Source organism: Calliopsis andreniformis, chromosome 7, assembly GCF_051401765.1.
Source record: "Calliopsis andreniformis isolate RMS-2024a chromosome 7, iyCalAndr_principal, whole genome shotgun sequence".
NCBI classification, from domain to species: Eukaryota; Metazoa; Arthropoda; class Insecta; order Hymenoptera; family Andrenidae; genus Calliopsis; species Calliopsis andreniformis.
Window position 1 is genome coordinate 12,186,226 of NC_135068.1, and position 22,973 is coordinate 12,209,198.

Here is a 22,973-nt window from a genome sequence, read left to right on the forward strand (position 1 = left end):
TGGTGTAAGTCCATTTTCTCCTAAATTGGTTTCTTCATGGGCTCTGTGACCTGTCTCCTCTCATGGGGATTTTTCATCTGCTACTTGGCCCTTCTGTGAAGCTTGCACGCATCCCTTTTCTGACTGTTCTTGTTCTCTTGAAGTCTTGTGACCTTGTTTCTTCCTTATATCTTTCCTCTCTTCTCTTTCCCTGAAAGAGTCTCCTTTTTTTAACTTTCTTACCCTCCTCTGCTACTCCTATTCCTGGGCCAAATGGTCACCACATTCTTCCCATGGTCCTCAAATCTAAATGCTCAAGTTTGGTAATCATGTGGAAACCTTTTCTTCACACCCAGCTAAGACTGCTAACTTTGCTCTAAACCGAATTTAACCATTTTGTTTTTACGTTATATGGAAAGTTCTCAATTTTTCCTGAAAATGGACTTACACAATTTTCACCCTAAACTCAATTCCAGTTGATACTCGCGCGCGTTCTGGTCCATTAATCCATGCCACGGACACGTGTGACACTTTTCAGGAGGTGTTACACATACGAGATTGCGTGACGAGTATCGACAACCGTATACAAAGGACTTTAGCCACCTCTGACAGGGGATCCAGAGGTGACAGGGTCAGCTAGATCAATGAATAGATTTCTGATTGGTCCATTGGGAACAGGTCGATTCGACTGAACCAAAAAACTATCTAGCGTTACTTCCCATTCCTCGCGTCAAGGAATCTCATATCTGAGGTTCACCTGTTAACCAGGGAGGTCTAGTTAGCATTTGCATCCCTAAATGAGACACACTGAAACTTATCGCGACAGTTCAGCAACTGCACTCATACGAGTGGCGGTGAACGTTAGCTCGAATGCAGCGTTTGCTGCGGGGACGAATTAATCCGCCTTTAATTATTTCTAAGTGGACAGGGGGTGGCTCCAGGCCGACCCAGTTAACAAATTAAACGTAGATAGTTGGGTGAAATTCATGTATTCATTGCGTTCTATTTACGTTCCGTTTTCGTGCCAATCTGCTTCCCTCCAAGACGCGCAGATTTCCGAGTAGAGACGAAGGACAGAGTGGGGGGGAGCTTTCCAGCGACCTTGAGCGGCCAATGAAGTTTCTTCTGACCGAGTTTCGCGCGTGTTGCCATTCGAGTGACTAATTTTCGTTCCTCTGAATAAACGCACCACTTTGATCTCTTCTTCCATCCTCTGTATTCAATTTACCGCGCGTTTATAATGCTCTCCATTCTCTCCAGCTCGTTTTCACGCCAGTCCTCTCCTCTCTGCTGGTTCCCGGGTCGAAAACTTGCGCGTGTTCAAAAGACGAGTCAAAAAATAGATTCAATTAAATGTACGGGAATATAAAAAGTGATATGCGGTTCACCCTCGCGCAGACATTTTCTAGGTTGCTCGTTTCGAAAACTTTCTTTGTGTTCCTGGGTAGAAGTGAGTCAGAAATCGAGTGGACTCTGCTTTCCTTCAACCTGGGAGGCGTCAAGGGTCCACTCGATTTGGTTCCAGCTGTAGAACCAGAAATACTCCAGTTCCTCGAGCTACTCTCCAATACACTCGCTAATATAGGAGTATACCAGAGCGCGAGTTCCTTTTCTGGAAAAGTAGCTCAGGTATTTCTTCAAGCACAAGATTATTTGCCTTCCAAAAATTCCATACTTTCTCCAACTGATCCCTGCGACGAAGTTTCAAAATACAGTTTCTTCATTTCTTCTTGGCGTGCAAAAGGGGCTCGCGAACGAAAGGAGCGCGAGATCGAATCTTTCCAGGCAGAAGAACAAAGGGTACGCGAGAGTCGAATTACGAAATATTGCAGTCGTCCGTGTGGGCGTCTCTGATCTGTTGCTTGGTCTTCCGCGAGGCTCGTCTGATCAGGCTGCGACTCCGCGGTTTGCTCTTCGTCTCCTCAGCGACCACGTTCGAGCCCTGCGCCCCGACCGTCTGCTGGGAGTTCCCTCCTGGCCCACCCGCGCTTCCTGTCCTGCCGTGTGGACTCCCAGACCTGTTCAATTAATCAGAAGAGACAGCAACCTCAGATAAAGCTTCTTACTCTAAATCAGATAAAAACTATCAGCGTATAGTAGGAAAGAAAAGAAGCTTCAAAGAAATAATTTACCAAAAAGGAGTCATGAAGCTCCTTTATCCCCAAAATATTCCCAGATTTCAAATATTACCAGATTTAAGATATCCCTAGATTTTGGATTCCTTGGATTACAAATACTCCTAGATTAAAAAACCCCACATTTGGAATACCCTCAGATTTCCAATATCCCTAGATTTCGATTAGCTAAAAAACTACCTCAAATGTGAAGTAAATTTGCATACAAATTCCAATTTCAAACCTTCATCTACCACTTTCAATGAATTTTTGCCCCAGTTCATCGCCACTGATCCAGAACAATAGATAGTGTTATTCCACTGATCGAAGTGGTTTTTTGGTCCCCCTCGAGAAGATTAATTTTCGCCCGCGCGAAAGCAATTTAATCCGCCACAGAAAGCGACGATCGATTCGCGTTGATTCGCGGCGAAATTGCATTCACGTTCCCTCAATTGTTTATGGATGTTAAGAAGGATCGCCGTTGATGGGTCGCGTCAAAGTATAACGCTAGCAAAGTAGCGGGTCGTGTTATCGGAAATTCCTTGTTTTCTCTCGCGGCGAGCGCTGGAACAATGGCTCGCAATTAACGAAGTGCCAGGGGTACAGCGATCGAAACGCGCGAGGTTGTAGATTGAAATTTGGAAACTCGGTCAACGCGTCGAAAGTCCTTCGGCTGGGACAAAAGGGCGAAGGGGAGGCAGGTACAACAAGTATCTCGCGAGAAGTCCCCTGGAAATCATTAGGGGAAATGCTTTCCAGAAGACTTCTCTTAAAAGGCAACAGGTACTATAGGTGTCTCGTGAGAAGTCCTCTAGAAATCATTAGGAGCAATGCGTTCCAGGTGACTTCTCTCAGTCGCGTATGGGATGTACCTGCGGGAGCCATATGCAGAACACCTGCGTCTCAGGCCTGACTCGTCAGTCTCCCCTGGTTGGGTCTTGGGCACGATCTTCGAGAGGGTCACGAAACATCGGAACACCTCCTTGATGTTGTAGTCGTCCTTCGCTGAACATTCCATCACTTTGGCCCGCAGCTTCGGCAGCTCGCAGAAGAGCCACTCGCTCACGTCCTCGATTGGCACCTCCCTTCGAGAGGGGGCGAGGTCTAGCTTGTTCCCAGCGACCACAATTGGCACTTCCTGTCAAAGGGATTGGAGGAGTTAGGAGAAACGCTTCTGGAGATTTCGCAAACTCCTACCTCCACTTTTCCATGTTCGTCTTTATTGTACCTGATAGTCGGGCCGCTGTTCCCTGACCTCCTCGAAGCACCGTTTCACGCACTCGAAGCTGGGCAAGGACGTGGTAGCGTAGACCAGTAAGAAGGCGTGGGCTGTGGCTATGCTCAGCCTCCTCATGGCGGGGAACTGCAGGTCACCTAAAATTGGGAATAATGTTAGTACCATTATTCAGTAATGAAGGATCATCGAAGATACTCCCTAGTTAATTAAATCCCTAAATAATTGTCTCCCTAAAAAGTGTTCCTTCTTCACATTGCAGTGCCTACCAGCAGTGTCCAGTAGGTCCACCTTGAGAGTCAGAGTCCCCAGGACGCACTCCCTGGTGTAGAGGTCCTCCACAGTGGGCCTGTAGCGTTCGCTGAACCCCTGGCCCAGGAGCCTCCGAATGATCGCGCTCTTGCCGACGCCCGCGCCGCCCAGCACCACGAGCCTGATCCTCTCGAGATCGGCCATGTTTCGGCGTTCGTGGCTCGTTCTTCGATTGGGACTCGAGAACGGGAGCGAGCGCGAACGCGAACCCACGGATTCCCGCCTCAGGAAGGCATTAGCTGGCTGCAGCCTGCTGACGTGCTGTCCACTGGCCACTCCGACCGCCCACCTTCCTTGCAAACCTAATATCCTCTTCTTTCCTGCCCCTCGAGGGTCCTCCTTCCCCGTTTCCGCCTCTGCCTCTCTGCTTTAACTGTCTTCGAGGCTGAGTCGTTTGGGTTCGATCTGTTCTTGGGCTGAGGAGGGTCGCTGCCGATAGGATCTCTGTGCCTCGGTAGATAAGAGGACCTACTGAATGAAAAATTAGGGTTATTGGGGATTTGGAGGCTGGGAAGGGTTCGCAAGATGAGAAGAGGATAGAGGCTGCTGGGGGTAGATTTTGGTACAGGCGGAATAAAATGTCGTTGTCTGAGAGATTTTCTGTTCGTGGGTGGTTGGTTCTAAAGAACTGGAAGTAGTATATGGGATTATAGTTTTCAGAGAGTTGGGAGTAATAGTCACATAAGTTGCAATAAAATGTGGTGGCCCGAGAGACTCGAATCACGACACAAGACAGTTCCAACTGGCGAGGAAGCTCGGTTTACCTTTTTCCTGTAATCTCTCGACGCTGGGATCGGTCTCTAAAGTGGGTCACGCGGATTTATCAGCGGATTGATCTCGTATATTTTTATTGCGTCGCTTTTTGCACTGAAGAAGCGCGGTTGATAGGGACACGAGCGTCGTGATTGCGAGAAACTCGACACCGAAATCGTTGAGCATCTCTCGAACGTAATCCATGTCCCTGGTTTCCTGTTCCCGTTTCCCATTTCCCGTTTATCAGAGCACGCTCGCGTTCCCTTTTCTCCAAGCAACGCCCTAGATCGATTCCCCCCGCGTCTCCTTCGCAGACGCTTTCTCGTATCGAGCTGTCCTTAACCAAGGAGCGGAACGATACATTCAAAGTGGACAACAGAGTTCGACCAGGTCCGTTTCGGGAACGCAATTCGACCGAAATCGCGTTAAACGTCCCTGCATCCGGTCAAACTCGTTATCGACGATAAATGTTTTCGCGGTTCGTGGTTCGCGGTTGGCGGTCGAACCGTGGCATGCTCAGCTCGTGCATGCATATATGCTCTGCATATGCGTGCAGGCGAAAGTTTCTACCTTACGCTGCACGTAGGAGGCAATAATCCTCCCACTGTGGCACGTGCTTCGGGTGGGAGTTGGATGAGAATTCGATGGTGGATGCCGAGCTCGTTTCCAGAGGGGACTTCAATTACAGCTTTCGCGGGAAATTCTGTTTCAGTTTAGGGAATTTTCTTTCCAGTCGCGAATTTCGCGAGGAATTTTGATCCAGTTTGAGGAATTTAGCGGGGAACTTTGTTTCAGGTGAGGAATTCAGTGAGACGTTTCGTTTCAGTTGTGCATATGCTGGGGAATTTTCTGGGGAATTTCGTTTCGGTAGTGGATTCAATGGGGAATCCCATCTAAATCAGGTTATTCAGTGGGGAATTTCATTTCTGTTTTAGATTCATTGAGGAATTTCGTCTCTCACCATACCATCACTGCTGAATTTCGTGTCCCACTAGAAATCCAGCCCCCCCACAAAAACAAATCAAAATTCCCTTCGCGTTTCATATTCTCCACACTCGCTTCACTAACAATCTCCCTTCCAGCCCAATCTAAAATTCACCTTTGATACTCCTCGAGGGTTAGTTCCCCTCGTCGAACGCGCCAGTCACCCAACGCCGCCCCTAGATCATCCTGCCATCAGATTACCACGTGTCTTTAGTAGATTCCACGCGTCAGTTGGAATGTGTGCATATGCGCGGCCAATTCGAGCGACTTCTCTAAGCCAGTGTACACGTCGATCCAGTATCAAAGGATATACTATACGAGCAGTGGAAGGGGACTCCTGGGGGCGGCGAATCACCAGGGAAAATTGAATTCCCAAGCCCACGCGCGATGACTGATCGCGCCTGGAGTCTCGCGGATAAAGCGATAAACGCACGATCCTTCTCGCGACTTTCGTCCCTCAGGTTCACGAGGCCCTCATAACGCAGCGGCCAGCTGCGAGAGAGTGGCTGCTTCTTTCTGAACCGACTGCCCTGGCGAGGCAATATCCAGGACCGTGTTTGCCCGCAATCAGCCCGAAAAGTCTTCGCCCATCCTCGCGGTACCAGGGAAGAAATTGCTCGGTTGGAGCTGGGCAAATATTTATTTTATTCGCTGTGGTTTTAGCTGGAACTGGATACTTTTTTCGCGAGGGAAATAAAAGGAGGGACTGAAGGGTTCTGTTTGCTTCGAGGCTCGAGGAGGAATGGTAGTCGAACATTTTTTTAAAGGGTGTAATGATGGAAATCGAATTGTTTATTATATAGGGTGTTATATTATGGCTGTATTGTAGCAGGAATTTTGAGATTCTTCGTGAAGTGTGTCTGACTTGGGACTTATTCTACTGAAAGTGGGTAGTGATTAGGTCAATAAGTGGAAGCAGTAGAATGAGTCTCTAGTTACACAATGAAGTCAGTGGAGTGAGCCTCTAATTTGATACAGTGAAGTGGGTAAACTGTGTCTGTAGTCAGACACAGTGAAGTAGGTAAAATGAGTCTTTAGTCAGACACAGTGAAGTAGATAGAGTAACTCCCAAGTCAGACACTACAGACTCTTCAAATTTAATGAACATTTTCCCCCATTAAACCCTGAATTCTATAACTTCTGTAATTTGAAAACCCTCGAATTTCCAATCACTGCAATTTTAAAATACCCCAAATTTCGCCTCTCAATTAAAGCAAACGCAATTTCGGTTCCCATTTCGGTCGCCACTCCAATCTCGCTGTCGATTTTGTCTCCCATTCTAATTTCTGTTATAATTCCCCCGCCCATTCCAGTCCCTCGTATCATTTATTCCTCGTGTATCAGTTTCCATGCTAATTTCGATTATCATGCCAGTTCCCATTCATTACCACCTCAATTTCCCCAATCGTCTCAGTCGCTCTGTCATTCTCACTTGCACTTGACTGTCTCCCACAGTCCTAAGCCTCCATTCGACAACAGAGCCAGTGCAACAACGTAGCCCTTAAAAACAACCCTCGACGCGTTCGAATTATCCAGCAGCGCTGTTTGCTCGGCGAACTAATTAGCGCGTCCATCGTGCAAGTCAGAAACCGCGCATACCGATACAGGCTGTCGCGGTCGCGTTGTATCTCGTGCATCCTCCCATCGACAGAGCTACACCCACACCGTACACACTGCGTTCCATTATTTTCGATTCGGTTCGCGTCGGTTAATCGTGGCCCAATTAAACCGTGCCCCTCTGAAAATCACCAACTTCCACGGGGCGCCAGTGCATGCTCGACGCTCCTAATTAGTAAGTAACTAGGCTCCCGAATTTTCCGCGAGCTCATCTGTCCGTCTGTTAACGCGAGTCGTTGATTGTCAATTAATGCGCGATTCCGCACAGCAGCTGCATCGGTGTGTACATGTGTGTGCAGTTTGTAAAAAAGGGGCACTGTGTGTGAACAAGTCAGGAATATTCGGTGCCCTTGATAAATAACGAATTTCAGGGAATGCTGAAATTACTTGTTTGAAAATTTGAATATTTAAAAATTTTAAATTCGAATATTTTAATATTTAGAAACTTGAAGGTCCAAAAATTTGAATATTTGAAAATTTAAAAATTCAAACATTTAAATATTTAAATATCCAGAGATTCAAAAATTTGAATATTTGAAAATTTAAAAATTCAAACATTTAAATATTTAAATATCCACAGATTCAAGAATTTGAATATTTGAAAATTCAAACATTTAAGTATTTAAAAATCCTGAGATTCAAAAATTTGAATATTTGAAAATTCAAACATTTAAGTATTTAAAAATCCTGAGATTCAAAAATTTGAATATTTGAAGATCTAAGACCTCAAAAGTTTGAATATTTAAAAATCTGAGGGCTCAAAATTTTTTAAATCTAAGACCTCCAAGCATCAAATACTCAGAAAATCGAAACCCCAAGAAACCCAATATATCAAAACTTTAAAATTCAACAAAGTCTGTATTTAAATAATCGAATATTCAGAAATTCGTATAAAAGTACCTTTAACAGAAATATATCCCAGATCCCCTGATCAAGTAGAAAGAGCAAGGAAAAGGGACACGCTTCTAAGTACACAGCACTCGTACATGGATACTCGAGAATGTTTATTCGAGGTCTGTCGGGGATTCTCGAAAAGTAACCGATAGAGGCCGGATTTCCTTCGACAGCTAGGTGCGCGACTACCCTACTTTGCATTGCGAAAGTGTAGCTCGCCCGAGACTCCTTTTCGTCCCTGTTCGAGAGTTGTTCACGCGAGGCACGAGCAACTTTGCTGCCTCTGGGTGTGCGTTTCCGTGTGGCAGGGCGGCTCGCGAGCTACTCTCGCGGAATCTCGCCGATAAGCCGCTTTAATATCATAACTTCTTCGACCTGGAACGATCGATCTTGTTCCCCCCTCTTTCAAACGAATCTCCCAAGACTGACGATCCCCCAATACTGGATTCTGTTCTTTGGCTCCTCGACTCACCCCCAAACAACCCTTTATCTATTGTGCAGAGACATACGACTTGTGTTTAAAGTCGACAGGAACTAGCTGAAGTAGAAATTTCGAAATTGTGGAATATTTAGAATTTTGGTTTTTAATTTTAAAATAAAGCTCTACAAAAATACGTGGGGACCTAATTTTAGAGGAATAAAAATATTTGCATCGATTAGTTTCTTTAAATTTGTTATTGGATATTTGATAGATTTTTTTCGGCAAAGTATTTGATTATTTATGATGTTTATATTTTGCAAGTGTGTCATATTTTAATTATTTGTCTACAAAGGCCTTTTTCTATGCTTCTACATAAATAATCGATAGAAATGGAATACTATTGGAATATTGGAACATTATTATAGTGATACCAGTTATTATATTTTAAATGAATATTCGCCATAGCCGTGACTATTTCATTTAATCAAAAATGTTTCAATAATTATGAAATATACCCAGAACTGCCTGGAGCTCCTCACATTTGCGTGAACACGCTTTTAAATTATTTTTAATATTTTTCAAGTACCTGCTAGGTGAAACCCAAGTCACCTCTAATTTATTAAAAAAATTAGAGTTACAGGCAGTAACAGAACACTGTAAATTAAAACGAAACTCTGAGAATTCTCTACAAAAATAATTACAAAACAGTACCCCCACTAGAATACACAAGCTTTACAAGAAACAGAAATACGAGGAAAAATGTTAATTTCGAAGGGACTTTGTTCTTCGAAAAATTTCAATCCCAGAGCTTTCGAACATAAAAATGTTCAATCAGACAGCTCTCTGTTTACGCAACAAGGAATTTCAAACCTAAAAAGAATTTACAGTTGGCGGAGAGCCGTAAAGCCCGCGAAGGGAAGGCGTAAAAAGAATTTACAGTTAACAGGGAGCGTAAAATCTGGAAGGAAAAGTTCAAGAGTCCGAGGGAAAAATCCTGGGGAAAGAATTCACCCTTTAAAAGTCGATAAACATTCTTGCCGCGGATGAAAAACGCAACGCCGATAACCGTCGGCTTTATATCGCGTCGCGCCACCTTTTCCACGCTCGCGAGACCGCCGCTGCGCTCGTTAATAATTAGATAAGATAAAAAAAAAACTTTCACTCAGCGATCCAGCGCACTCTGCAAAGGCTCGACGTATAAAGAGAATCGACGCGTGCAGCTCGAGTGGTCCGTAAAAACTGGATGGCTGCATCGAGTTCCCTGCACGATAAATACTCTCCCCCCCACCGAACCCCTTTTTCTTACCCTCACGTTCTTAATTCGAATCGTAAAAGTGTGCTGTGACCTTTACACCTCTCCCTTTGGAGAAACTTGAGAAATACAAAAGGAAAAAAGCGAGGCAGGACAATCGCGAAGAGGAAATTTAAAGGAAAATGGAGGATTTTCTCGTTGTAAGCGTTTCATTATTTTTATAGAGGTATTAAAGTGTGCTGAGGAAATCAGTTTTGATTTTAAGTGGAGAATTATTGCGGGGAGATGAGTGACGCGTGGTGGAATTTGTGAATAAGTTTTTGAGATTTATGGGTACTCGATATAATCTCCTTAATGATGTGCGTTACAGTGTCGAGTTTATAGCAGACCCTGCAGCTGAGGAGAAACACTGAAATGAGAATAGAAATTAGGACCATACATACACGATATAGTCTCCCTGTGAAGAGAGAAATACCGAAACATTATGCTACTCTAAATGAGTCTCGCTACACGATATAATCTCCTCGATGATACACACTTCAATTAGAAGACCACTGCAACCCACAGACCCAAAGAGAAACACTGAACCGTTTCTGGCCCTAGGACCCCAGTCTCATAATTACACGATATAATATCCCCATCAACAGACACCTCAATTAGGAACCCACATCACGAGCTTCGTTCTCAAAGCTTCCCTATGCCTCGCGAGGACCGCCTCATACGAACAGCCATTAGCTTGTTTACACGCTGGCCGATTAATTAAATCATTTCTGGTCTCGCAGCTAGGCAAAGCAGCCCTTTGACAGGGGCAAGGGAACGTCTGCTGGACAGTTTCTTATCAATCGAAGGCAGCCTCGACTGATGCCAATAACGATTTCCCGTTTCTTTCGAAGAGCCGCGCGTCCCTTCGCCGTCGGTCGTCAATTTATCAGAGAGCATCGAGCGTTCCAGTTCTACGTTTGCGTCAGTCGAGGCTTTGAACCACTTGTTGAAAGCAAATCTCTTCGAAAGGACGTTTCGGTAGAATTGTCAGTTTCACCCTCTCTCCCAACCCCCTTCCCCCTCTCACGCTGTGTCTCGTTTCAGGCGGAAAATCGCAGAGGGAGTTCGAACGTAAAAACACCCCACTTCGTTACCTTATTTTCTGCGCTATCGGATCCACGCCCTTTCTGCCTCCCATTCGCCAGGACAACGCCGCTATTTAGTGTAACGTCGGTGCACACAATTCCGCGTTGGGTCGAACGTTTCGCTGTCTCTGTTCTGGACGATTTACCTCAGAATCACTTTCTTGGGGATTATTTTGTTCCCAGCGTCGGATGGGACATTGAAATCGGGCATAAAGGATTTCGCTGAATTTTTGAGAATATTATATGGCGATGTAGATACTAATGTGGCGAGGGTGTGGACAGCTACAGCGTTGTGGTTTCTATTTGGAGAGATTAAAATTTTAGGCGAATAGAGGTTCTAGGGAGGAATCAAGATCCTAGAGGCAGTAAAGATCCAGGGAAGAACCAAGATCCTATGCTGGACTAAAAGTCCCAGGGGGAACCGCGATTCTAAGATCCTCGACATCTTTATAAAACCTTGATTCTTCAAGATTCGTTCAGATCTTCCTTTCGCAACAAGAATTACATAATCACCCCTCGCTACCAAACCTAGGGAAAAAATTCTTCTTCATCACAGAACCTCCTTTCACCATAAGTACACACTATATTTCTATCTAAAATTAATCCTCTGCCCCAACACACACACCACGTTCCATTCTTCCCTCCTCGTGCCCCATAGAAATTCAGGGACGCAATAAAGACGGGAACGAGGCACCCTATGGCGCAGAGCTGTCGCGTTTTTAGGAGCGCGAGGATCGTTAGCGCGGCCCATTCTTTTCAGCCACCCGATCGAGGCCTCCGACGCGGCGCGTTCATCGCTTGAAATTGGAGCTTCGCCACGGGGAGAGACGCCTCTCCCATCCTCGAGGGAGATTAAATTTCGAGGCGAAATATTCTGTGCGTTGGAAACAAGCTAATAGCGCGAGTGTTCTCCCGCTCGATTGAACTCCGACTTCCTTTTTTTCTGGTTCGTTCCGATGGGCTTCGGTTTTCGATTCGTCTCTGTGTAATTTCCACCCACGATCGTTCCTGCGCTTCGGGGCAGAGGCGAATTGTTTGGACGATTTTTTCCCGAACGCAGCCGTTTCTGCCGCCACAATTGGAAACGATTCGAAAATAGGCTCACGTGCATTTCCCCCGCGAGTCGACGCCCGCTGTTCCCCTATCACGCAAACGACAGGTAGTCGCCGCGGTGGAGGGCTTTTATTCGCACGCAACGTTAGGGAAACTGAAATGCCGTGCCGAGAACACCGATAACGCAATCTCCCTCGAACCAGCTACCCTCGACGTGCCAACAAGTAATATATTTACGGGACTCGATATAGGAGCCGCAAAATCTGGAGGCCCCTCAAGGTCCCTCGATCTGTCTCCCTTTCTAGGGCTTTGGATTCTAATAAGAGGATCCTAATTTCCCCCTGGGAGCGAAGAAATGTCTGTGAGATACGTAGAAGAATGGAGAAGACTTTTGGTTGGGTTCCTGCAATTTATAGAGGTTAGGTTTGTGGATGTACAGAACCTTGGTTGATTATTTCTTCCCTTATTTCTTCTCCCTTTATAGTCTCTTATTTAGAGTTACTGGTTTCTGTGAGATTGCTATGAATAATGTATAGTTTAGTGAAAAAATGAAACTGATTTTTAGAAGAGTGAATCAGATTTGTGAATAGGGGTTCTGTTATGGTATTAATGGATTGCTGAAATTTCCCTGAGGAAAATGAGCCCAAACACGACACCAATCGGAGAAGGTCTAACCACTAATCACTTATCCGGGGTGAAATTCTAGAATTCATTGAATTTGATTTATGTCGTGTTTGGACTCGTTTTCATTGGAAAAGCTTCTCTAATATATTGATACTATCTTCATAAGTCTCAGACGAAACTTATAATTATTTATTAGTGAGTTCCCAACTTTGCAGAGTTTGAACCCTTCTCCCCACAATCCAGCCCTCTTAATCAGTTCAACGAAATTTAAGCATTGAATTCGAGTGATACTACTTCAGAGGCTATTTAAATTTTATGCAAGAGAGAGGAGAAATTGGTCGACAAGCAAGCCTTCTATAATTAAAGTTTGAAGGGTCGCGTTGGGACGCGTGCTTGTCCTCATCGAAAATTTATTGGTATCCATGAAATTTCATGGATGGTGGAAAGTTGCTGAATATGATCACTTGAGAGGAAACGATTAGAATAGAATTCTAGTCGAACAATTGAACCATTCTAAATAAAAAATGTGCTACTCTACCACAAGTAAAGTCTAGAGAAACTTGAGAAAAAAAGTTAATATATTTTAACCCTCCGTCCAATAAAAATTATTGGATGAAATTTAAAAAATACTTTTTTTCAAATACAGAAATATACAAAAATAAGATTACAGACGGAGAGCTAAATTCCACTATCACTAGACAAAGAACTATAAAATTCCCTACGATCTCATAGTATTCAACTCTCCCCATAACGCCTCTGCAAGTAGCTATAATTACTGGACAAAAAGAGGAGTGTTCCCGTCAGTCCAAGCCTCGTACTATTTTCCCTCGTAATATTCCACGAAAACAGTGGCACATTTTCGAGTCGGAGCATCTCTCGCTAACCAGGCGCGACGAAACGAGAGACGCGAGGCCTGTTCGTCACAGCGTCCCTAGATGGCCGATCTAGCGTGAAACGATCAAAGGCTGGGCACGTGCTGCTGATCTATTTCCACGCGAATCGGGTCGACTTCTCCCTCCGCGCGGCTACGCTCCCTTTTCCGCTCTCCTTTCACTTTGTCGCGCTCGCGAAAGATCCCAAAGCTAGTTTATCGGGAAAGTTGTCGCGTCTCGACCTTTCCGCCCGATCGATCGGTCCCGATCGCGCCTGACTCCCCCCAGTGAACGCTCGAGCCCTTAGACCACGTACAGTGTGTTTCCGAACAGCGTGGTAAGACTTTAAGGGGTGATTCTAGACGCCAAAATGAGACGAAAATCAAGAATAAAGATTTCGCGTTCGAGGCTTCGTTTGGTAGATACAAGCGTCTGAAAATCTGGGGGAAATCACCAGAAGTGGGCCTGCGCGGAGGTCTCGAGCAGTGGTTCTCAGCAGGGCAGTGTAAGCCTGCCTCAATTCCTTCTCTGTCTCAGGGTTACACTGTCCCATGGACAACCACTGCTTGAGCTTCCCCGCGAGCCCATTTCTAGTAATTTCCCCTAGATCTTCAGACGCTTGTAACTAACAAACGAAGCCTTAATCACGAAAATGTTATTCTTGATTTTCCTCTTATTTTGGCGTCTAGAATCACTCTCTACAATTAAACTACGGTGTTTAGAAACACCCTGTATACAGGGTGATCAGTTTATCTGAAGACCCTCTATACATGGCGATCAGTTTTTCTAGAAATCCTCTAATGAATATTGCCAGCATTTACAATGCTACAGCAGTTACAACAAATGCTGCCAACACTCGGAGTGTTCCCAGATAAACTGATCACCTTGTATAGTTTAAGCTCGAGCTCGAGGATCGACAAGGGAGAAAAGACGATCGCGATGGGGAGAAAGGCTCGCCACCTTTCTCGCGGGGAATTCAATTGGGAACTTCTTAGCGAACTTTTCCACCGTCGAATCTCGTTAATAATTCCGGAACTGGGCGCAAGGATCTGCGAGGGGCGAACCTTCTACTCGTTCCTTGGTCGCGACGCTAATCGAGTCCACGGAAAAAGCGAAATCCCGAGCCAAAGGAAATCGAGATTTCTCGTCGCAGTTAAGCTCGAGGTCGAACCTTAATTGCTCTTCAAAGTCCGACCTGGGTGACTTTCGAGGAGCATTTTGGGCGAGGGAGATCGACTGGAAGGCAGGAGTAGGGTAGGGCACCCGAAACTAGGTGAACCTTGGAGGAAAAAGAAAATATAGAGGGAACGTTTGCAATTTTTTCGGAGGAAAATTTATGCAAGATCAATATAGCGATTTATTTATAATTTCAGCCTTGTTCCAAGAATTTTAGTAATAAAAAGGGGACTGTGAAGAAGCTGTCAGGCTGAATTGGTAGGACTGATCGAATTAGTGTGTTTGTTCGTACACGTGCCAGGAGCCTCTTGCACAATAATTTACGAACTAATAATATTTGTGAGTTTATTTATTTGTTTTATTTATACGGGCTGAGAAGCCCTCTAGTATGTACAGGAATATGCAGACAGAAAAGGTTTATAGTCAGTGTCTTAGTAACTTACTAGCTACGAGTTGTAAGTTGTAGACTTTTGTTGTACAATTGGTTTGCACAATTTCCTAAAGTACAGATAAGACGACTAATATTACGAATAAATTGTATAAGCATTGATTGCATAAGGAATGCAATTTTGCACCTTTCGAAGATGTACATACTTGTAGAATTCTACTTATATTATTTATTTATTTATTTATTTAATTCATTATTTATTTCTTTATTTAATGGGTGAGAACCCAATCGCTTGCGAAGTATTAAAAATCTGTTTATTATTTAGAAAGAGAATTTATTAATACTTGTAGTTTACAGTTTCCAATTTGTAGAATTTAATTAATAATATTAGTTCCACTGTGCAAGAGGCAAGAATCTAATTTCTATAAAATTCGTGGGTCTGATCTTGCACAAAGCATCCTTCAAAAAAAAATAGGTACAAAGAAAATGTTCCCTCTATATTTTTCATTCCTCCAAGGAAAGACAGAAAAATGTATGAATTTGAATATACAGAATTTTTATATTTCTGAAGATCTAAAGACAAATTGAACACAGAAGTATCAATTATCCTTCCATTGAGAGCGATTTAATTCTTTCTAGAGCAGAGTAGGTACCCTTACCTTATTCGGGTGATGGGTCAAAGGGAAGAGTTCCTTGTTTCAATGGGAACTAATTATGTGCACCGTGTACATGTCTGGCCGAGTGTGTTTATGACTAAATTCTGGCAAACGGTGGAATTTAGCTGAGGGGTGTGGAAGGTGCCCGAGGGGAGCTCGAGTCGCGCATTCTCTGCCTTAAGTAGAAATACCGCGTCGCGGGCCAGACAAAGTATCACTGGCAGTGGAATAGTCGCGTTTCGGTCAGACAAAGGGGAAACTGCGCTGATTGCCTAATAACTGCACTCGGGAACAACTGCAATGGGAATATTCTCGGTGAAGATCGCGATTGAGATCTGGAGGAACTTTCAGAAGCAATAACTGTCGAGTGACAATTATTCAATAACGACTACAGTTATACGAGAACAATTATACTGTTGCATGCAAGAAGAATTTCAGACAGAATTGAATTTCAAGGAGAGTGTATCCAGAAGCTACAAATTCGGAAAACTCTGATACTTAAAAGTTCTGTACTCCAGGCTAGCATTATGTCAGAAGTCCCCTGGAATGCATTGCCTTTAACGCGTTTCAGGAGACTTCTCGTGGGACAGAAATAAAACTAGGATAGATTCTACCTTAGTTCTAATAAAAAACTAGGAACAAAATTATTCTAAATATGAGACAAAGAAGGTTAGAGATTAAAATTCTATACTGAGTGATATTTCATGAGGCAAGTATCGACAACGCCAGCACAGAGTGCATCCACGAATATTAGTGAATGAGGAGAGTCGAGCGTTTCGAATGGGCGAAAGTTATCGTCAGCCCGCAGCTGTTGCGTCTCTAGCTGAATCTTTTCAAGATCGTTCAGAGAGATTCTTACAGATCATTATACATGTGTATTCGGGATTTTCCAGTGCACAGGGGCTTGCATCATTCGCAGACGCGAGACTGTCTCGGTGGACAGCCAATTAGTCGTCGAGTTAATTAACTTCTCCCAGCCGCGCACGAATGCAGGCGAGACGCGGAGATTGCCGTGAGCGATGTGAGAAAATTGCTAATTTAAACGACGACATTTTTAGATGCCGCGTGCGTGCGTGTTGGATTAATTTCCAACTGGCGACACGCCCATGGGAACAGCAGAAAATGATTATTATCGCTTTCGTTTCGAATATGACCTGACTGAGAGGCAAAAAGAAGAACAGTGGTAATAACTTGGGGAGGAAGCTTGGGGGAAATGTAAAGTGGTAGAGAAAGAGGTGGTCCCACTTTGCTAGGGAATTTTACTGTTACTGAGGAGGAAGGGAGGTCTGTACAGGGTGATTCTAATGACTGGGTTGGACAATAGACTAATAAGTCTAGAGGAACTGGGGCTGAAAAGTATTGGGATATGGAAGTCTTCATTTTTTAGAGGATCCACAATTTTTCTAAGGTCCAAGATTTTTCTAAGAGGATCCACAATTTTTCCTCCCTCATCCCCCACTTCCCTGACGACTCCTCACTCTTCTAACACATTTCCCCCAAAATCCCCTAACACTGATCCCCTCCCCACCCCACAGACTAAACTAGCTCCCACTCCAGCTCCCTAACAAACTTGCCACCCAACAAACGCAAGACTGAAGCTTCTGCTTCAATCTGGCGAACCCAGCTCCTCATCACAATGCCCCCCCACTCAAGTCTCGACAAAGAAAAAGAGTACCAGCCTCGATCCCCGCCGATCCAACCCCAGGACCTAAATTCGCACGAAAATTCCCCCTGCCTCGCTCCTTCCCAGCCCGCTATCGGCGAGGCAGGGCGTCGAATAAAGATGCAAATGCGTGTAACCGTACGGCGGCGGTTCGCGAAGAAAAAGTTCCGTGACCCGGAAGGTGGAACGCAAATGAACCATGAATGGAGGAGAAAGAGGCAGCCGAGGCAGCGAATACTTGATCAACACGGAGAATACCGAGGGCTGGCGGGCTGGGGGGCGAAAGGGAGCAAGGGAGAAGAAGAGAATCGTAGGACGATGATGAGCAGGGGTGAGGGCGATTTCGCTGGAGTGGGCACTGGGGGAGGGAGAGTGCAATATCTCGGTTTTCCTCGGAGGAGCCTCCTCGAGAGAGGCTTCGACCTTCCGTGAGAAGGCGCCCTTAAGGCAGCGACCGCGATAAACCCCCGAGATTAAGGTCGAGCGAAGCCTCCCCCCAAAGGTTGTTCCGTCTACGAGGATGTCGGCGTGGAAGAAGATCGACTTTGGACAAAGCGATGGCTTCCGAGGGGCACGAGCTCGCCCCCGATCTCGCGTTCGGGTCACTCCTACGTGGAGAGCTGATCGAGGTCTCCTTTAACCTTTCCCCGCTGCTAAATGTGCCGACCTTGAATGCTTCTAGGCTCTGATCGCTCGAGCGTGGAGAATCGTGGCTTGGGGGAATAAATTTATGAATTTATATTCTAAACTGTGGATCTGAAGTATTGTTGAGGGGGTATGGGGTAATCGATACGGCGAGGGAGGGAGAGATTTATTTTAGGGTTTCTGAATTGTGAAAGCTGGAGACTTCAACTGGTTTTAGGTATTGTTCTGGGGGTGCTCTGGTTTTCCTTAGGGATTTCTGCTTTTCTGGGGAAACGAACGTTTTTGGAGAGGATCTAATGTTTTCGTGAGGGGTCCGCGAGTTTTTCTGGGGGATTCAGTATTTTTGTGGAGACTCGATTTTTTGTGGAGGATCTACGATATATTCGTGGAGAGTCTAATATTTTCGTGGAAGATCCTTTCATGACACACTCCAGAGTCCAAAGTGGACTCTGGACCACTGAGCCAGAGGAGAGTAAAAAAGATATGAAATGAAAAGGACACTGCAATTTTCTAGTACTTCAACTATTCCGTTTTCTAATAAAAATGATCCCTTTGTACCATTTTTCCCTAATCCGAGGATAATTCATTTATGGCGTGTGGAGCTTGCCCCTTAGCTACTGACACCCAATTTCTGCACGCTTAAATCCACCTTGCTTGATTACAAAAGAGCTAATTGTAGGTTTTATGGAATATTTCTTTTACAGAAACAAAAACCATCAACTGTGGGAATTACTTTTCACAAAAAACAACAGTATGAAACTAAAGCCATTCTGCCTGGAGGAGTAAACAAAAGACAGAGAGACTCGACTAAACACACTGTGCATGACGTAGTCAGTATACAAGTGAAATTGTAAAAGGAGAATATATAAATGTGTGAGTATATTAATTATATGAAACCTAATATATAAATATATTAAACACATAAAATAGTTATTTAAAAAAAATAAATAAATAAATTACACTCTTCCATTCAGCCACACACATACACACACACACATACCTATCAACGTATCATAATAAATAAATAAACACTAATACTAATCTCCCTCTGAAACCCCTTAAATCTAATTCGTAACATAAAATCCCTTTGTCTAACAATTAATAACAATTTTAATTTTGTTGCAGCTTGAAGCACTGAACATGGATGCAATTGTAATCCCTGGAGGGTGATCCAAGTTGCTTAATTATAAAAAAAACCTGGGACTCACCGAGCTGAAGTAGATTCTAGGCGACACTGAAGCGAGGATTTCGGCAGCGTGCAACTGGCAAACACGAGGGTACCGCGCACAGGTGTTAACAGCTCGGCGTCTGATAGTGAACTGGACCTGCGGCGTGATTCGTGGCGGGACTACCCGCGTTCAACCCCCACCTACCTCCGCGAAGATCAACCTACCCTCGAGGAGCGCGCGCAACCTTGTTTACTTTCCGATAATACGGTCGATCGTGGCTGGAAAAGGACATTAACTTTCTTCCCTGGCGCTTGTTGCTCTCGCCGAGTTCCCTGTAAATATTGCAGCTTTAGAACTGTCTTTGTTAACGACCCTAGTTTTTTCTTTTCTACCTGCGCTTCGTTTCAGCCTCTGATGGAGCAGGACATTTTCAAATGCTTCTGTTTCTTTTGTTTATTTCCCAGTGGAATTTTTGGGAGATATTTTAAGTTATTATTCTAAAAATTTCAAATATAATATTCTGTATTTATATGTATAAGCATTGCAACACTGTTTATTATATTAAAAATCTTATTTGTTCTTGTCCAGGGACTTTCCCTTAAATATTGCACTCTACAACTATGTTTCTTAACAATCCCCTTCTCTTCTCTATGTATGTTTCTTTTAGCTCCCTGTGATATGAAATTAAAAAATTCTATTTCCTTTTTTTAAGTAGAATTTTGAAAAAAATATTTACTTCTGTAAATAGTTGATTTGTTTCCTTATCAGTTACTTCGGGGGAGTTATCGAGAAACTTTGTTGCAAGTTCTAAGTTCATTAAATTGCTCTCGGAGGTTTCCAGAGAGGGTGGAAGTCGAAAGATTATTGTTTAAAGGGTTCGATGAGTTTATACTCCCGTAAATAATTACCTCCTTCGGCAATTATTAACCCTTCGAATCAAGTTCCTTGAGCAGCGAGCTCCCCAGGAAATTTGAAACTGATTCGATGTTGAAGTTCCTCTGGGGGAAGTTTACAAGGGGATATAATTACAGAAAATGATTTCTTCCTATCACAGGTGTTGTATCAGAAGCAAAGAAGATTGCTCCCTTGAATTTCTGGGGCAAAAAGCTAAATTTACATTGAAAAAAAGGCAGTGTACAGAATCGTCTCGATATAAGCTCGATATTTACGTTTTTGTAGGACCCACAATTCTCCTGGAGGATTCATACCATTGTTCAAAGCCATTGAAATTGTTTATCAGTTGTTATAGAATGATGTAAATAATTAGTTCGATTTGTAACCTACAAAAACCCATGTATTATAAATTCTGTACGTATATTGTATATTTATATGAAACCTATAAATGTATGCATTTGTAATAAATCTGAATACTGGAAATATATTGCAGAGAATGTATAAACATTAGTAAACAATATCAAACAGCAGTATTGTTAATTTATTGTCGACAAAATCCTTCATAAATTTCCATTCCTATCGTCCATAAAGAGATAGTAAACTATTCTTTATTTACTGTGTAATTCTAACAACTGAACATTTACAAATACTTCTCGAAGCCATTAAGTCGATAATTTAACGCTATTGTTTATTAAAATTGTTTGTTTATCATTAAAAACACTATTTAAAAACATTCACATGTCTATAACCTCTTTCACTTTAAAATGTAAATAATCACTTTATTTATCCAATTACCGACGATAAAAAGATTATAGGTACTAAATAAAACATGAAAGTATATTTTATAACAAAAATAAACGATAAAAAGTGCTCATTTATTGTAAAAAGTACATATATCACATTTAAATTAAAAAATTTGCAGCGGAATAGTATTAGTGGCGCCATCTAGCGGTGGAGCGTATGAACTAAAAGTAGGAGTGCAAAAATTAGTTCCGGGCTTTCGCCGCTAGAGGCGCCACTTGTGAGTTTTGTTTTCACCTATTTTTCGAACTTTTGTGATTTTGCGGAGCGATACTAGCGCCATCTAGCGGTGAAACACTGGAACTAATTCTTGTACTCCTACTTTTAGTACCGCGGCGCCACCGCTAGATGGCGCCACCAGGACGATTTTATACTTATTTTCTTTAAAAACAGTTTTTTCAATAAATAAACAATTTCCGTGGATTTCTACTGATGCAGAGTGATCCCTAGAGTCTCTACAATGATTCTGCGTCAACAGATTGCCTAGAAATCGCTTAGAAATTAATAAATAATGTATTTCTCAGGGTTATATATACTGTTTTAGTTCAGGTAGTTCACCGCTAGGCGGTGATAGTGTTTCAGTGTCCATGAATTGACCAAATTGTTTAAATCGGTTTCCAGTGATAAATAAACAATTTTAACGCTTGATATTATTGCATTCTGTGTTGTAGAGGCTCTAGAATAATTCTGTAGTGTTAAATTGCAGTAAAATTAACGAAAAAGTGGTTTTTTCAGTTTTTGCGTTGTTTCGTTTCACCGCTAGATGGCGCCACCAGTACTGTTTTTAAATTAACCTGTAGTTTAAACTTTAAAAACGTGTTTTTTATAATAAATAAGCATTGTTTATCGATTTTTCTTATGGGAATATATATTATTGTCTCTTATTTATTGCTTGAAATCCTTTTTCCATTAATAAATGCATAAATAAAGCACTTGTATAGAATAAAAGAGGTTATAAACTTGAGAATCTTTTTAAACAATTTTTATAGTCTAGCAATTTGTTATAACAATTAGAAATACTAATTCTCTGCAAGATATAGGTACTTGGAAGGGAAACAAAGGTGAGGTTTTTGTAAACTATTGTTTATTACATAAATATATCACCAAATAATGTGGTAAAGATCGTGTCTGCGCAACAAGGGAAAGAGAGCGAAGGAGATCGAGTGGAAAAGCGTGACAAAACAAAAAGGAAACAGACCAAGAGATGAGAAACAAGATTTCAACTCTTCGTCGATCATTCACAAACAATTCTATTTTCTTTCCACTTTGCGAGTCTTCGAATTTCAATGACAACAGAAGTTTGAAGCTATGAAATTTTGAGGCTCATAAAGAACTGAAGCAAAAGAAACTTTAGTTATTCTCATAGAGGTTGATTTAAGGGCTACAGAATTCTTAGAAGAACAGAGGAAGCATTTGCAAAGTGTCTAAAAAGAATTCACAAATCACAACTCGATTGATCAACGAAGAATTCAAACTGAGACTTGTCACAGTATTGTTGCCACTTGGATCTTCACTGTATAAGCGCGAAAGCGGTAAACTGTCGGTAGGAATATTACAGAATGTGGCGATCAGTCATTACGATCCTCTTCGAGCTTTAAAAGCTTCCTTCCTCCACCTCAGAAACGCCAAGAAAATGACACTATCATTAGACTGCAGATTTCTATGCAATCCTCCATTACAGACATGGAATCTGATTGAATATGGCTCTCAAGTATATTTAATTCTCAATATTTTGTGCATTTTTGCATATCTGGGCCCCAGAGCAAGAGTGTACTACATCAACTGATCTTCTGTGTGACTTAATACCCCACAGCCAGAGTGTATTAAGTTCACTTATCTTCTGTGTGACTTAATACCCCAGAATAAGAGTGTATTAAAGTCAACTTATCTCTTAATACACTTTTTCTCTGCGGTCCAGATATTACATGAATTTCTCTTGCCCAAAAATGCATAAAAATCAGCAGTCTACTTATCACCATTGTCGCCATACATTGCTAACGCTTTCGCTATCTTCATAACATAGTAAAAATATATATATTTATGTATATATATATATATATATCTCTTCGATTTCTAGGAAATATAGTTAACGTTAAAACCTCAGTTAATTAGCTCGTACATACGTCAATAGAATAACAACGAAGTAATGAGACGCGTCTTGCTCGTAAAAATCAGCCATCTCGATATTCCTTCTCAGTCACAAACACTGGAACAAGAATTTCCGCGGTCCACGATTATTTTTGTTTCTGTATACCTTCAGAACAGTTCCTATAATCCATATAAAAATCCTAAAGTAACGATTAAAAGCTCGTGCAGAATTGTTCTCTCTTCTGAGAGGTTTCCAC

General features: G+C 42.8%; 1 protein-coding gene across 1 annotated transcript; it reads right to left on the reverse strand.

The window, feature by feature from the left end:
* Positions 1-1,644: 1,644 nt before the first annotated feature.
* LOC143181485 (GTP-binding protein Di-Ras2) lies at positions 1,645-3,834 on the reverse strand. The gene is made up of 4 exons (XM_076381892.1): positions 3,597-3,834; positions 3,322-3,467; positions 2,966-3,231; positions 1,645-1,997 (listed from the first exon to the last, which is right to left on the reverse strand). Exons 1-4 carry the CDS (start codon positions 3,781-3,783, stop codon positions 1,796-1,798), a joined length of 801 nt encoding a protein of 266 aa, XP_076238007.1. The 5' UTR covers positions 3,784-3,834; the 3' UTR covers positions 1,645-1,795.
* Positions 3,835-22,973: the final 19,139 nt, after the last annotated feature.